We start from the raw sequence: 17019 nt of genomic DNA, 5'->3' as shown, positions 1-17019 counted from the left end.
TATATATTTACGAAAACAAATGCCCGTCGCGCAGTCGTCGCTTCGTGATCAAAATTAGGGTTAAATAATAAACTATGCGTACAACAAAACCATTGTTTGTTTTTATATACTGAAATGTAAAGCAAGGGCTATTGTTTTATTTATTATTAAACCGTCGATCAGTTAGTATGTAGAAGGTTTCAAGCTAAAATTCTTTCAAATAATTGAGCAATTTAAAGACAAGTCCAAATCCCGCAGTTCTAAAAGGTAGCCGTAATGACAGGAAAAACGTGTAATTATTTTGAACTATTTTAGTCATTTCGCACAAACATTCAACGTGTGAGGCCAACGTCATGTAACTGGGGCATGCAAAAATAAACTATCGTCTATCGATCCATTTTTTCTATGCACAGAAGTGCTTATCCACATAGATAATATAGAAAGACCGTGTGTACACCGCTTTATAAATCTCTTAATGATTCTTTATCTGGATGTACCATAATATTTCTGGGCCGTGTAATTGCTAAATAATTACAAGCAAACCCAACTACTAATATATTTTCTCATTTACAAACTCATTATTGTCAGACAACAATCTAAAGTGCAGTATCTTCGCCTAAATAATTGTTTCTTAAACGTTAATAAGAGCAAAGCCCTATTTAGAATTTCATAACGCGATTTATATACAATCTCGATCACAGCCTACATTTAAATACTTATCTCGGTTAAATTCCATAGACTGGTATTTTGAGTTATATTTTCAAATAGAACGCAATCACTGCGGTTGAGAAACTACTTATTTTGAAGAGCAACAACAAAGGTAATTAAAAATATTAGAGCGTCACTATTAAATACAATTTTTACATAACGCAAAGAGAAAAATTTAAATGATTTGAAACCATCCAAGTTTTCCATGAATTTGTTGAGGCAGATTAACTAAATCATATCCTACCTATCCTACTTCCTATCGTCCTATAATATTATAAATGCGAATGTTTGTAAGGATGTGTGTGTGTGTTTGTTGCTCTTATACGCAAAAACTTCTGAACCGATTGCAATGAAATTTGGTACGTAGACAGTTGGACAACTGGAATAACATACAGGCAACTTTTTATCCCGATATTCCTTAGGGATACGGACTTACGCGGGTGAAAATTGCTATAATAAGCTTGTGACTGGTGCCTAAACTAGGAGACTAAATATCCTGTATTTTAGGTCACCAGGCTCCAACTCCTCTCTTCATTCGACCACATCTCAATACATTTTGTTTGTAAGAAAATACCCATAGAAAAAAGAATATGTAAAATATGAGAAAATATAAGAGTTTAAGTGTTAAAACCGCCACCCCAACATTTTCAGCTTTTCATGTCAGCTCCCGTCCAACCGGTGATGACTAATAATAAATTAGTAAGGGGGAATTCCAATTCATTAAATCATAACTGAATATGCTTAGTTTCTATAAAAATAGATATTTTCATGATGAAGAATTGAAGTAGGTAAATTATGCAAGAACTATCCTACGTAATAAAATGTAATAGTTTAAAAAAACTAAAAAACACGCTTTGACAAAAATCATATTATAAATTGAAAACTGGAATAATTTTATCAAATTAGTGTATTGTTATCGGTCCTCAATAAATCTACAAAGTTTGAACGAAATCTGTCCGTTTAAAGTGGGTCAAAATCGCGCCCAAAGAAGTCGGTTACAAACAAACATACAGGTGAAGCTAATAAAAAGCGTGTAATAATAAGCGGGGAAGTTTATAAGAATGTGTATGGATGTTTGCTTCTCTTCCACGCGGAAACAGTTCATCGTATCTGTATGACATTTGGTACAGATATACATTATGGTCTGGAATAACACATAGGCTACTTTTTACCCGGGTACCACGCGAGTGACGCCGCAGGTTACAGCTAGTATCTAATTTGAAATAATCTTGATATTAGGGAGTTAGTAAAAACGTAATAAAGAGATAAACATTTATATTCAATTTGTAGTGTACTAAGCATCTTAATAGAAACAAACAGTAATAAATCTCTCTCACTCTGTGCAATTATTTGTTGAAAAAAATTAATATCACGTCTGACAAATTGTTCATACAGCTGATTGTTTATGTCTAAACTCTGACATAACCATTCACGATCCGAGCTCAAACTATTTCTCAGCGCCTTAGCTAATAGTGCATTGTTCTCTTATTTTGCACATTTCTTATACTTCCATTAAATTTATCTCTATCTTGAACATAGACTTGTTCAAATTACAATTTTTCAAATCTAAAAACACTGCGTAATAATTCCTATTCTTAGAATTGCCACCAACGTACTGTCTATTTTAGTAAATGTGTTTTCAAGTAGCAACTAAAGATAACATGAACTAATGGCATAACCACTACCATACCTATCCGTGAACACCATATGGGTGAAGTTACGCTTTTTTTAAAAGCTGATGTGTACAATATGATGGCGACCATAATGTCAATGATGTAAATTTCAAAATTGTGAATATAGTTACGAATTTGCAATGATTGTCTCTATTTGCCGTTAAATAAACTCTGCGTGGTATTATCGTTTCATGGTATCCAATTCTGGCTTCCATTTCGCACGCTCTTGCTAACAATGCCTCTAATCTTGATGCTACATTAAATAACTCCATCTATTAAATAAGCTTTTCGTTTCCTCGTCATTGTTATTGATTTTACTATCGAATGTAACAAAGCCTTTGCTACTCTCTAACATTAATTACATATTGAAATGTTAAGATCATATCCAGTGTATAATTAATGCTGATATGTTCAATGATGGCATTTTTTGCTCAGTACCGTTCACTTTCATATTAATTTGCTACCGATAATCGAAAATTACGATTATCTCTCGCTATCTGTGTCACGCCGAATTATACAACTCGATAGAGCATATATTTATTTATTTTTTTTTATTTTATACTTTATTGTGCACCAAATCATACATAAATAAATTCTATAAATAAACTCTATAGAAGCACAACAGGCGGTCTTATCGCTAAAGTAGCGATCTCTTCCAGACAACCTGGTGGACAAGGAGACGCTATTAATGTTTAGTAAAAAAAACATATATGACGAAAGCAAATGCAAGCAATCATGACGGTCCCTCGCCCGTAAAATTATGAGATGCAAGCGTACTAGGGGAGCATGTGCAAGGGGTTATTGCCTCGGAACTGTCTATCAGACGGCTGTGCATAGTGCAGGGAGCGAATAATGTTTATTTGTATGGGCCTGTAGCGTTGGCAGGCTGATAATCATGCCGCTCGCGTTGGGTGGGGCGAGGCGGCCGCGCGCTCAGTACTCGACACGATTGTGACTGAATATAACGTACCGATCGTTTAAACTTTTATTCTATATAAGTGATCTGTGTTTGCGTTCAATATTCTCAATCAAAACTGTATACTACATAATATACGCGTCTTATCGGAATGCGTGACGCCGGCGATTCACGAAACGATGTTAGATCAACCGTTGAAAGTTTCAAATCGAATTCGGCGAAGCGTTTTCTTGCCCGATATCATTTTGATTCTTCTCTACGACAATAATTAAGACATTGTATTCCACAAATTGTTATGTGAACATAAAGTGATATAAAAATTACTGAGTAAATTCAAGCCGTTTAAAATGTAACAAGCAGTGTCATAGAGCGAATATATAAAATAATCGAGTGTAAGACTTTATTGTGCCATTAAAGCTTTGTTCTATTCTAATCTCAAACAAGTCATAGTTATAAGTTTAGTGCAATATTGGAATAAGTCCAAAGACCAAAAATTTTATGGACAAGATTGCTAAATGTTTAAATCTGGGCTCTTCAACCGGTCAAGGACCACGATGGGCGAATCAATTGAAGTTGAAGATAGTTTGGAATTAGAGTACGATATGTGGGACGGCCAATTTGACTTTGTGGGCCCTCAGGACCCCTCTATACGGCCGAGGATCACTTCGGATAGTAGCTTGACTGAGGATCTATTCACTGGAGCACCATTGACTCCGCATTTAAGCAATGGGCTCAACGGAGGGAAGAAAACCGCCGCACATCAGTGGTGCGATAACTTATCTGATCAAGTAAGCTTTTAAATTGCTCTTTTTAAAGTTTAAATTTTAATGAGCGTTAGTATTTATTTAACAGCGCAGTTCTATGTACCAATTAGGTACCGGTAAAATTTGTAATTTTGCTAAACCCTATAAATAAACATCGTTTTATTCATAACCATAACGAATTATAGAGTCATGTAAGAATCATCCTTACCTACGTTACTCGTTGCGGTTTCGATAATTTTGTGACGTTCGTAAACTATGTCATAATTTTAATGTTTCCTTATTTGATATGGAAACAAAATGTATAATTCTGTGTGTCTTCGTTCTTTAGGAAACCAAAATTAATATATGTAATTAAAGATGATGTGCGATGTATGAAGGTGTCATGATAGAATTAAAATTATCAATACATTATGAATTCATAAAAAGATTTTTCCCATCTATCACAAGTACCTATTTCAATTTCCCATTACTGGGTCTAATTACCGTTTGAAGCTAACAATAATAAAAGCCTCGGTCAAGGAAGATCTTCTTAAACTAAAAGTATTCATAAAGATCGGCTAAACAGATTTACCCCATAATCTAAAAAACTTGATTCTTCAGCAATTTAAGATTATTAGCGGATGCTTAAAAAATTATGTCTTTTAGGGAATCGTATTGAAGTGATCTGTGAAATTGTGCGAAAGTTGAAAACAATAATTCTCCGGCTTCCTTAGACATTTTCGATAATATAAGATACCGATTCGTTTGCGACATCGCCGTCAACCAACCCGTACCATCGCGGTCGCAAATCACCAAACATCAATGTCACGCAACTATGCTAAATCTTAAAATATTTCTATTCATTTATTACGCTATACAAATTTGTCGTGTATTACGTGAACATAAAATTGTGATTTGCGTGCACGGTTTTTCAATTGATTACCATCCAAGTTTACTTGCACACGCGAACGAAGGTTCATTGGAAATGCAGCTATGTTTCCGCGTGGTAAGGTCGATTATGTTACTTAACATAGAGTTTGTAGGCTGTGAATTTTCTTCGATGATTTTCATGTAAATATACTCGCTGTTAAAATAGTCTTATTGATCTTTTTGTACTATCTGCATTGAAATGAATCACAAAATATCGATAGCGCAACTTGATAAAGATTGTTTCTATCACGAAATACCTGTTATCACGTCTTCTTTTCAACAATTTATTAGTAGTATAATATATAAATGAATAAAAAAACAATAACAACAAATAAAAGTCATGTCTTTTAATATTTGTAAGTGAATTTTGTTATTAATTGTTATTTAGACTGTCAATCTACATGTTCACACATACTAAGTAAAATACTTGCAAAAATAGATCAAACAATAATTTAGCTCGACAAACAATCAGTCATGTGAAATAGAAACTCTTTCGATTTTATTTGCATTAAATTAAGACATAATATACATTTGCGAATAGCTAACATATAAAACGAACGTAAATGTACCAAGAGTTATGTAATAGTACATTAATTTTTTATAAGCCTTGTGAATTATGCGATGGTTTCTCTTTCAATAAGGAAGCTCGGGTACTGTCACTGACTTATTATAAGTGACATACCGTTCACAGATTATTAAATAATACATAATACAGAAGAAGCAACTGACATGTGCAGCATTTATGCCCTATGCTTTTTTGAAGGTTAACAATTTGAAAAGTCATCTAATTGAGTAATAATTTTGAAGATACTTTGATCGCAGTTTTTGCTCTGACAGAATTTCAATGCAGTGAGAACGTTTCTTTTTTCATCACTATGTACCTATAGCATATAAAATAAATTTTATGAACACTAATTTCATTATTCTTATACATAACTAGCTTTTTCCCGCGGCTTTGTTCGCGTTAAATTTGGAGTAGTTTAATAGATGTTACTATAAACATACACGTTCGTTTTGAATCACTCTATCTTAAAAAAAAACCGTCTAAATCCCCTGTACAGAAAAAGCCTGAATACATTTTTTTTTAATTTAAAGTACAATCTTCAAATATAGTTATAAAATCTATAAATCGTTTAATTGCAAATAACAGTATATAGGCAGTTGATAAAAAGGTCAAATGATAGTAGGTACTAATAATAAAAATGATGCCACGGTCATGTTTCGCGTGACATTTACTGATAATCACTTTTATGTATACCCACAAAGAAATCTTTTTGAATTATTTACGATAATTGTACCATCTTTACTCCGCTATTTATTAAAACTACTAAAAACAATGTGTCTATTCGCCTCAAACCCTCAACAAATGTTTATTTGTTTGTTAAAACCTACCGCATATATAATAATTATATATTTATATAATTTAACGAGTTCTGTTTTATATATATCTCTATATGTTAGTAAAACTACCAATATTTAGAATACCATGAAATAGTTCAACATTTTAAAGGTGGAACTTTGTTAACCGGTCTTTTAAGATAAGATAAAACCCAGTGAATGAATTATCTAGGTATTGCTACATGCGATAAAAAAAAACAAAAGAGACAACATTAACATGAATTATTATCCACTTAACTACTAGTTAATATACATGTATTAAAACTAATTGTTGCTAAAGTTTCAATAAAACCATAAACTTATCTAGAAATGTCTAATAGTAAATTCTACTCAAATTCAACATATATTAAAAAGAAAAATTATGCAAAAAGAGATACGTTTCTAGAATATTGTGATAAAGACCTACTCTATAGTAGTACCTAATTATGAAATATCGCTCGCCATTTCAATATAGTGAAACTAATTTTATATGATTTAACTAAATAATAGTATTCCACGATATAGTCGAGGAGGTTAGCTTTCAAAACTTTTAATCAGAGTTTTTTTTACATTCATTATTCTAAATAAATTACGCATAGTCAGTAAAATCTGAGTACCGAAGCCTTTACATGCAAGTATGGTAATTATATTAATGAAATAAACTCTCTAAGGCTTTACTTTGTTGCTAGTAAAAAGATAGCATTAAATACTTCACCTAGGTCACACAACTAAGCGTTCAAAGATGAAATTATTTTCAATATGAATTTAAACATTAATTAATTAGGATATCAACTTATGAATTGTCCATGGAAATATTGGCACTAATTAGTAATACCTATAATTAGTGTAAACGAAATTTATTTGCAGAAAACCACTTCTTTTTTCTTCTTCAATTTTATCATATGTGTATGATATTTATCACGTGTATCACTGTAGTCAACAGTAAATAATAATTTATTACATTTATTGTATTGTAACCTTATAAACCAGTAGTAACCTAGAAATATGAGGCGCAATGGTCAGTCTACCGCTACCACCTACCGTCTATGTCTATCACGTATAAATTTACGAATAGTTATAATTTGTAATTCATTTGCATATAAATGAATTGGGCCTACTACGAATACGTACCCTAAATAACAAGCTGATAACCGTATTTATAAAAAAAATTAAGATAGGTGCTCATGTTTTGAAATTGATGACATATTAACCAAAATTTATGGAGGAAGCAACAAACTTAACATGTATACAAGCTTACGCATAAATATGCGGGGGAAAAAAAATGATTAAAAATATATTTTATAGCGGCCACCATCTTTGGCCAATTTTGATCAAACATAGCTGAGAATCACCGCAAGGATCACTGGGTTTCAAATAAAAACTACACAGACAGAAAGACATTGATGTCAAACTTGAACACCCTTCTTTTTGCGATGCAGTTTAAATAGTTACCTACTCAGGTAATACTCGCGTACAATGAGAGATGGATATAACATCTAACACATCTTTCATATCATACATTATCGCCACTCATTTAACTACTTACCCGCATGTTCATCAAGTTTTTGCCCCCAAACGAAACACTATACCAACTAGGACAACGACCTTAGAACAACATGTGAGAACTGAAATGATGTACAAATGTTTTTTGCCATATATTACGCTGTCGTTTGAATTACGCCACGTTCGCTAGTGACAGTAATTGAACATAAAGATCCATCTATATTTATATATGTAAAGTTGTTAACAAACGGTGGAAAGTTGCAGTGCAAGTTGAATGAAGAAAATGCTCGCTCGGGGAAGTCACGAGCCATAAGCTATTCAACCCGAGACCATAGATCGTACGAAACGATAGCAATCATAATTTAAATGGTGATTCTTAATCATATTTTGTCTATTTTATAAAATTATTAAAATTAAATGTTATTAGACACAAAAACCGAATTTGTAAGGATAATAGAAAACAAGCGATATAGAAAACAGTTAATATTTTGCTCAACTAATTTACTATGAGGAAAAAATTATAATCCTACTTTAACTAAAATTACTAGGAAGTGTTCAGTTCAATTCTTGTTGCTGTTAGAATTATTGACATTATGTAAATCCCTTCATTATATTTCTCAACGTGTTTTAACTCTAATTTCTATATGTATTACTTTTTCATTTTGATATGTATTCGCAGGTTAATGATGCAAAATTACAACCTTGCGTAAAATCTTAATAATGTTTCATCACTATAAATGACATCGAGATAGGATTTTAACATTTAATTACTTTTAATCGTTTAGCCTATACAAAAATAGTTTTGTATCTATATTGCCTAATTTAAGTATGGTACAAACGTGATTGCTTATACTGAATACCGTATAATCTGTCGGAATAAAGAACCATTATTTTAAAATTGGAATAACAATTCAAAATCCAAAAATATTGTTAAATTCTGAACCTTCAATTATTTCATTTGTTCGAAATTATAATTTCAAATATAAATGATAATTCTCAATCTTAACTCTTTCGTATAAAAGGATTTGATTTTCCAATGTAGAATAACATAAAATTATTAATTCTCTATTACATTATCTGAATCGAAATAACTCCTAAAACACGTATTGTATGCTTATAATATGACATATGATATTACACAAAGGTGCGCCTAAAGCATTGGGCGTTATTTGACAAATAATAAACTTCGGTTTTATTGGTAAAGCAATTTAAGAACATTCAATACCTTGTTTGTTCGTCAATCACACGGACAGAGAGTGCCACTGAGTTTATTCATATGACCTGCATTTATCGAAGAGGTCGTCTATGTTTTTACATTAGAATTTTTACCAACCACCAACTATAACTATATTTCATGAAACCGGTTTTCATTATTTCCATGGAGACGTTGAATATCAATAAGACGAGAAATATTCAAATCCACTTTACTTTCTCTTGTTTTTTTTTACAGCTGATCGACGATTGGATTTTGTTGGGTTTTAAATTGGATCTCAAGCAAAACTCTTTACATTAATCAATAGTACAATTGAAGTATCGCTAACTTCTATTACAAGGTGCTTTTTATGAGATATTCGTTTGTAACTTCGTTATTTCTTCAATCGTTTTTTTCAATTAAATATTGAGTTCGGAGATATCATATGCACAGAGTAAAAAAAAAATATGTTGAATCAGGAACAGTCTATCAGTAAAATAACCAACGAGGTCTATAGCAAAAAGTTATTAGGTTAGATTATATTATTTAGATTATCTTGGCGTGCGAGTCATGTGTTTTCCATGCACATATATCAAATTAGCTCTAATTTCGAGTTTTTTTTATGTGCACCACAAAATAATTAAATTTATTTACTAGTATGTTTCAAACATTAATTCCCTTACTTGGATCAATGACAAATCACGAATCCGTAAGGGCTAGGGATTGTTAGTTCAAAGCAGAAGTCGTACAAAAGGTGCTCTAACATAAACCCAATATATTCAAGATTTTCTTTTATTTAAATAATTATCGTGCATAAGCACGAGCACACAATACATTGCGTGTTCATAGCCATTGTTTATTCAAATATTATATTGACCGATCAGCTGCGACATGGTAAAAGCGAAACTGTTTCAAGACTTAACGACAGACTGTGTAAATAAGAAATTGCTGATAATGCAAATGCATAGATTCCTAATCTCGCATCTTAATCGACTTTCTTTGATGTTTATGCATTGCTTTATTTACGATGACAGCTTTTTAATTCTGTAGTAAACTTATATTTTTACACGCTGCGCCCCGCGGTTTCACCCGCGTAAGTTCGTATCCCGTAGGAATATCGGGATAAAAAGCCTATATGTTATTCCAGTTGTCCAGCTGTCTACGTACCAAATTTCATTGCAATCGGTTCTGTAGTTTTTGCGTGAAAGAGCAACAAACACACATACATCCTTACAAACTTTCGCATTTATAATAGGTAGGTTTGGTTTCCATGATTTTATTTCTACTGCGAAATAATAAAACAATGTGACGCTAATAAAAACAATTTGTTAAGGAATAAGCAATTGATAAAAAAAAAATTAATAAGATATTTAAGTAAGTGTAGAAATGCATGAGCACAACACTACTCGTGACGAGGCATCATGATCATGATTGAATGAGTGATATTAAATGATGAAAGTAAAAGCTTGCATTTTAATGTCAATATGTATGTATAGAACAAGTTTATATCAAAATAAAAGTTTATATCTCTGATATTATGTTACCAACTTGTTTTATACTTTTTACTATTTCTGTTCAGCAATTCTAAAAAAAACTTATTCAAGATAATGAAATATAAAAATAATTACTTAATGAAACATTACTCTACAAGATCGGTTCACTGCTCAACAAAGCATATAGGTGAATATGCAATCTCAGTAACTGCAGTATCTGGTACAATTGCAAAAATCATTATATCCATACTTTTCTAACAAGAATTACCAGTTTTTTAATTAATATCCTTAACTTTATTTAAATTTCCATAAATGTCAATAATTACACATAATGCCGATTGTAAAACCAAGTAGCTACTAAGGAATAATTAACAACAAACCTATTTCATATATTTTGTGTTGTTATTTCTTTCTTCATGACAAGAACAAGACGTAGTCAGAAGTTTTATAATTTATTTATATGTATAGGTATCAGGTAGATATTATTTTAATTAAATATTCAACATTAACATCAACATATTTCATAATTAACTTTTTTGTAGTTCTTAAACAATGGTATTAAGATTTGCGATTATAATGACCTACCTATTGGACTGCTAAGTTGCTTTTTACAGACTTTTAATATAAATAATTGAACTTTGTTTGTTATTATTCATAGTATTAGATCATAACACATATAATTAATAACAAAAAATTGAATTAGAAAGGTTATTAAAGTAGATAAGCATACGCAAAACCGCGTTTGATTGATTGTCTCATGTGGTTGTGTATATTATGACCAAGATATTGAATTGAATATATTGCTTTTGAAATACTATCATTTTCACTTTTAATCTGGTCTTCATTGAACTAACAAATCTCTAATGTTTGATTCTAATAGTGAAGTCAAAATTTTTAAACATAAAAGTTAAGTCGAAGTAGAATTTTTTATTTTTATTTAATGTCCCATATCAAATAGCAATGTTTACCCATAATTTTTAGTTTTAACGCAATAAAATATTTTGTTATCAATATTTTTCTTGGATAGTTATAAAGTATATCCATAAACAGCCAATAAACGAAATTATAATCTTTATATACAGCAAGTTACAAATAATTTAAAACTAAACCTAAACGAATAAACGTAGGATAAGATAATGGATAATGACTACCAACAATACCGAACTATGTTTTGAACGGAAATTAGATTTCAATTTAATTAAAGGTCACTCGACCGTAAAGTTTCAAGAGGAATCGCTTCATATTCCTAGAATAAACGAGAAAGTCAATATAGAATTGGATTTTGTTGATACAATCGTAATTGTCGATGGCAAGACAAGTATTTCTATACAGATATGGTTCACTTTCGCGCTCGTTCACAGAAAGTGAATCATGTGGAATTTTGAGACATGTGTTCTTTTTGAGATTTATTTCAGAGCAGAATTAAAGCTTACTCTGAAGTCATTCTGCGTCTGGATTGTATAAAGATAAAGAAAGTGACTCATCTATGTGTGTATTAATACGAGTATCATGAGGATTTTTGAATGTAAATTTAATGAAGCATTCCTGTAAACATTTTATAACATGTAAAAGATTAAAATGAATATCTGCATGTATGTGTCAAATATTTAGTGCATTTTTCTCATTTGTTATTCTTAATCTATACTATACTAATGTCATAGCGGGCAACTGAGCTGGTGGTTCGCCTGATGGTAAGCGATCACCACCGCCCATGAACATTCGCAAAGGTAAGGCCTCTGCGAATGCGCTGCCCGCTTTTTTGGGGTAAGGGAAAAGGAATGGATTAACGACTGGAAAGAAGGAATGGACTGGGACGGGTGAGGAAAAGGAAATGGGCCTCCGGCTCCCCCACTCACCGTACGAAACACAGTGGCATGCCACTATTTCACGCCGGTCTGTGGGGGTGTGGTACTTCCCCGGTGCGAGCTGGCCCAATTCGTGCCGAAGCGTGCTCGACTCCCACAATAAAACTAATCTTAAAAAGCTGAAGTTTGTTTGTTTGTTTGAACAGACTAATCTCAGGAACTGCTGGTCCGATTTGATAAATTATTTCAGTGTTTATAGCCCATTTATTGAGGAAGGCTATATATATGTACCACGGGCGAAGCCGGGGCGTGTATAATATGTAACCAACTTTGTCACAATCGTTTTGTTATTGGTATTCCTTTTCTTGGCGTATTGTTTTGTTACAATAATTAAGTAAATTGAATAGATGTAAGGAAGGAAAAAAATAAACAACCCCAGCTTGTTTATAAATCATTAGCCCATTAAGTGTCGTTATCAAAAATCAACTAAAATAAGATATCTCGCTATTCACAGTTCGCAACATAAAACACCCATCCCCGTCACACAATTTCTCTTTAACTAAGCCGTTATACGTGTTCAGGGTATTAACTATGTTCATTTGAATTCTTCACTCACTGCAGCTGGCTTACGCACGTGTGCAATTGCATTGAGTATCCTTGAGATCATGTATCCTTGACTTAAATAACCTACACAACTTGTACGTCATACATTCCAGTGAATATGAACACCGGGACTACAAAGCATCCCTTACACAACCAGTTTGAAGCGCCTCTACTATCTCTAATATAACTTAACTCCTATTATATTAACACATTTTTGTTATCTGCTAGCTGCGCCCCGTGGTGTCACCCGCGTAAGTCCGTATCCCGTAGGAATATCGGGATAAAAAGTTGCCTATATGTTATTCCAGTTATCCAGCTGTCTACGTACCAAATATCATTGCAATCGATTCAGTAGTTTTTGCGTGAAAGAGCAACAAACACACACACCTCCTTACAAACTTTCGCATTTATAATATTAGTAGGATTAGTAGGATAGTAGGGCATGATTGTCCACCAAATCCTATTCTAATAATGTGACCACTGGAAGTATCTACAGTCCTTAATTTGTAATGAGTAAAAGTCAAATTGACATGATATGCACGCCATCAAAGCACTTCTTCACAGTCTACACGCCTTATTATATATATTACTAGCTGTGACCCGCGGTTGAAACCGCGTAAGTTCGTATCCCGTAGGAATATCGGTATAAAAAGTGCCTATGTGTTATTTCAGTTGTCCAGCTAGCTACGAAGCAAAATAGTATTATTATTCACCAATAGATGTCAGGAAAAAAAAACACGAATAAAACACGAATATGACATTATTTCAGTTGTCCAGCTATCTACGAAGCAAAATAGTATTATCATTCACCAATAGATGTCAGGAAAAAAAAAACACGAATAAAACACGAATACGACATTTTCTAAAAAAAATTCCTAGCTAGATCGATTTATCGCCCCCGAAACCCCCTGTATACTAAATTTCATGAAAATCGTTGGAGCCGATTCCGAGATTCCAATTATATATATATATATATATATATATATACAAGAATTACTCGTTTAAAGGTATAAGATATATCATTAAAATTCTTTAAAGAAAGAGCCCATTCATTCACTTTGTCATATATGTACTTTTATGTTTGTCTAGTTCGGTCATTCACAGTTCCTTAAATTAATACCATCCTGTTTGTCATCGCTTAGCTAATAAAATACATTAGTCATACAGCTGCGGTATTGAATAAAATGAGTACTATGTCGTGATTTTATAACTTAATTTATGTAGATTTACTAAAAATTACATAATACGATAGTGTTGATAACCCTTGATTATGTTAGATTAAAATCAATCTTAGGAAAATTATTTTCGAACAATTTTTTCTGGTTTTATAGTATTCATAGCTATACCTTCTCAATTTTCTCAGATTTATACCTAAAGTGTTTGGGTTACCTACAGCCGAAAGTTAGTTAATAATTTTTTTCTTTACTCTCACAACTATTCATAAAACCATACTTTTTCTGACAAAATGACAAACGAATATGTGTAGGTATCGTATTCTTAAATGTAATGAAATAATGTTCTTTTGTTCCATATTTAAATCACAAAATGTATTGATAAGCGGCATTCGTTTAAATGTACGTTAGAAGCAAACTGGAATTTATTTATTTTAGTTATAAATACTCATTTCTAAACTAATTAGGCACGGTTAACATAGCATAGATTGTATTGGTTAATTATTTACAGATTCGATTGATTGCTCACTCATTACTTGATTACGTAAATCAAGATTAACATTCCAACGAAGGTTTATTTATGCTTCATAATGCAAGTTTTGTATATTTACTTGTAAGGTAACTTTACGCTTGAATCATACACTTTCAGTCATGTAATATTATAATCCTCAAGATATATTGCCTCAATTAACATGTAAGAACTCTATAGTTTCTAGCTCCTAATATTATTAAGAACTTAAGTGGGATCTATTTTTTATAGGTGGTAATCTCTTTAACTTAAACATTCATTTATAGAAATCCATTATGACTGGTTAATATTTATTTATAACAAAGTAGAAAAAGCGAGAAAATTTATGTTCATATTAATCGTCTGATATCATTTAATCTAGTCGTTATATAATATCTATCATATTATGTTGGTATTATATTCTTAATATCTTAGAACGACCTTGCCCTGTGTTTACCCGTTAACAAGTCATCTGTACCTTATTAATTACCCTTTTTTTTTTTTTTTTTTTTTTTTTTTATAGTGGGGAAATCTTGCATAGATACCCACGGCCCCCGGGGATGGAGCCGTGGGTTATGTCGGATTCTTACCGACCAAAACCCCACTGTGTTCCGTCTAGCCACTTGAGTGAAGGGGCCACGGGAGCTGGTTAAAATACGTCCGCGACCCCTTCGGACCTTATTAATTACCCTGAAAATTTTTTATCATCTGATATACCATGGGCACTTATAACGAGTCGCGAGTAATAAATTACGAAATGTACGTTCAAATTACCTACAGATTATATTATTTTGTTTGTAAGATAGGCTTTTAAAAGTTACTGTTTAGTCGCAAATTATTCTTGACCCCATACTAGAGATAAACTGGTTGACTGAGTATATGACTATTGAGTGAATCCGTATAGTGATATATATCATAATAGATTAATTACCAACGCTTTGTCATGGCTTAAAAAATTACAACGTGAACGTCGTATTACAACTACGGTTAATTAATTATTTAAGAGTAAACAAGTGCAGTGGAGGTCATAATTCTTGTTTACTTTATAATCATACGTAATAAAATATAACTGGCAATACTATTTTCGTAATGATCCTAGTTCAATAAATGGAATAAGAAAAATATATGAGAAATTATTTAAAAATCCAGGAGGATTTTTACTATTGTACGATTGCTTTATATGTGTGTTGATTGTTAATGTAGAGGTATTAGCATATTTCATATCTTTCTTTTATTTATTTCTTGATGTGGCATTACACCAGGGATATTTTGATACTTCGTTGCTTTGCTCTAAGAGCAAACCTTAATATGTCATAAATTTCTTACAGCCTAAGCCTTTGTTAGCACATATAATATATAAATAAGATTAAAGTATAAAAACACTGGAATATATAATGGGTTTAAGACCCGGCGAGCGTGCTAGATATAAATTGATTTTTCAATTTATCTGCGCAACTGGGTAACATCATCACTGCTCAAAACAGTTAACGAAAACATCGTAAGGAAACCGTCATGTCCAAGAATCAAAAGCTCGATGACATTTGACATCTGCCAACCCGTTCTTGTCCAACGTGGTGAATTATGTCCTGAACCCTCATAGGAGGCCTGTGTTCCAGCAGTAGGAAAATGTATGGGCTGATAATGATGATTAAAATATAACAATATCGTTTCAGGTTCAACTACTACAGCAGCAGGTCACGTCACTAGCGGACACGCAGAGCACGGCGGACGAGCGATACGCCCGCGCGAAGGCCGACAACGCCGTGCTGCAAGCTCGCGTACACATGCTCGACGAACAGATTAGAGAGGTTTGTGTTATCTGTGCTTTTATGTGTCAGTATTATAGTTATATATGTATGTATAATTCTGAGAAATACACGCGTTTGTAGCATGAAATACATGGCGACGTTAAAAATTAAGTATGTGCTCCTTAGAACATTACCCTCTACCATTACCGTCTAATGTACTAAGTTTAATTTTAATGGTTGCTGTTAAAACAACTAAAACTGTTATCGAGTTATTAACTAAGCAAAGTCCATCATAATCGTAGTTCATTTATTTTGTTTCTCATCGCAGTATCTATTGTACTCTTGTTTAAATAGATACAATCCGACTTCCGACTTATTAAATAAATGTGAAACTGTGTTTTTGGATAAGTTTTGTTTAGCTTATCTGTCAGATGAATGACAATATAATGTATGAAATATAAGTCAAAATAATAAAGTATTAAGTCCGTAATTGGTGTCTGCAAATGGTTAAACTAGCATTCAATGTCACATAAACTATTTATCTATTAATTTCGTGTTTGTTTATAGATTGAATGCCGCTGTGAAGAACGTATAGCGGAAGAACAGAAGAGATGTAGAGAAGCGATAGCTCGTGTCGAAAGGGATAGAGACGCGCAGCTGGCGGCGCTC

The 17019-nt window shown here is 32.4% G+C and overlaps 1 protein-coding gene across 1 annotated transcript in view; it reads left to right on the top strand.

Moving 5' to 3' along the window:
- Positions 1-17019, top strand: part of LOC119828203 (rab11 family-interacting protein 4) — a 43620-nt gene that overhangs the window by 21715 nt on the left and 4886 nt on the right. The window contains exons 8-9 of the mRNA XM_038350304.1: positions 16276-16410; positions 16918-17013. Of these exons, the coding sequence (XP_038206232.1) occupies positions 16276-16410; positions 16918-17013 (231 nt within the window). The remainder of the gene's footprint in view (positions 1-16275; positions 16411-16917; positions 17014-17019) is intronic.

Source organism: Zerene cesonia, chromosome 7 (assembly GCF_012273895.1).
Source record: "Zerene cesonia ecotype Mississippi chromosome 7, Zerene_cesonia_1.1, whole genome shotgun sequence".
NCBI lineage: Eukaryota > Metazoa > Arthropoda > Insecta > Lepidoptera > Pieridae > Zerene > Zerene cesonia.
Note: the sequence above shows the minus strand (reverse complement) of the source record. Positions and strands in the feature narration are given on the sequence as shown.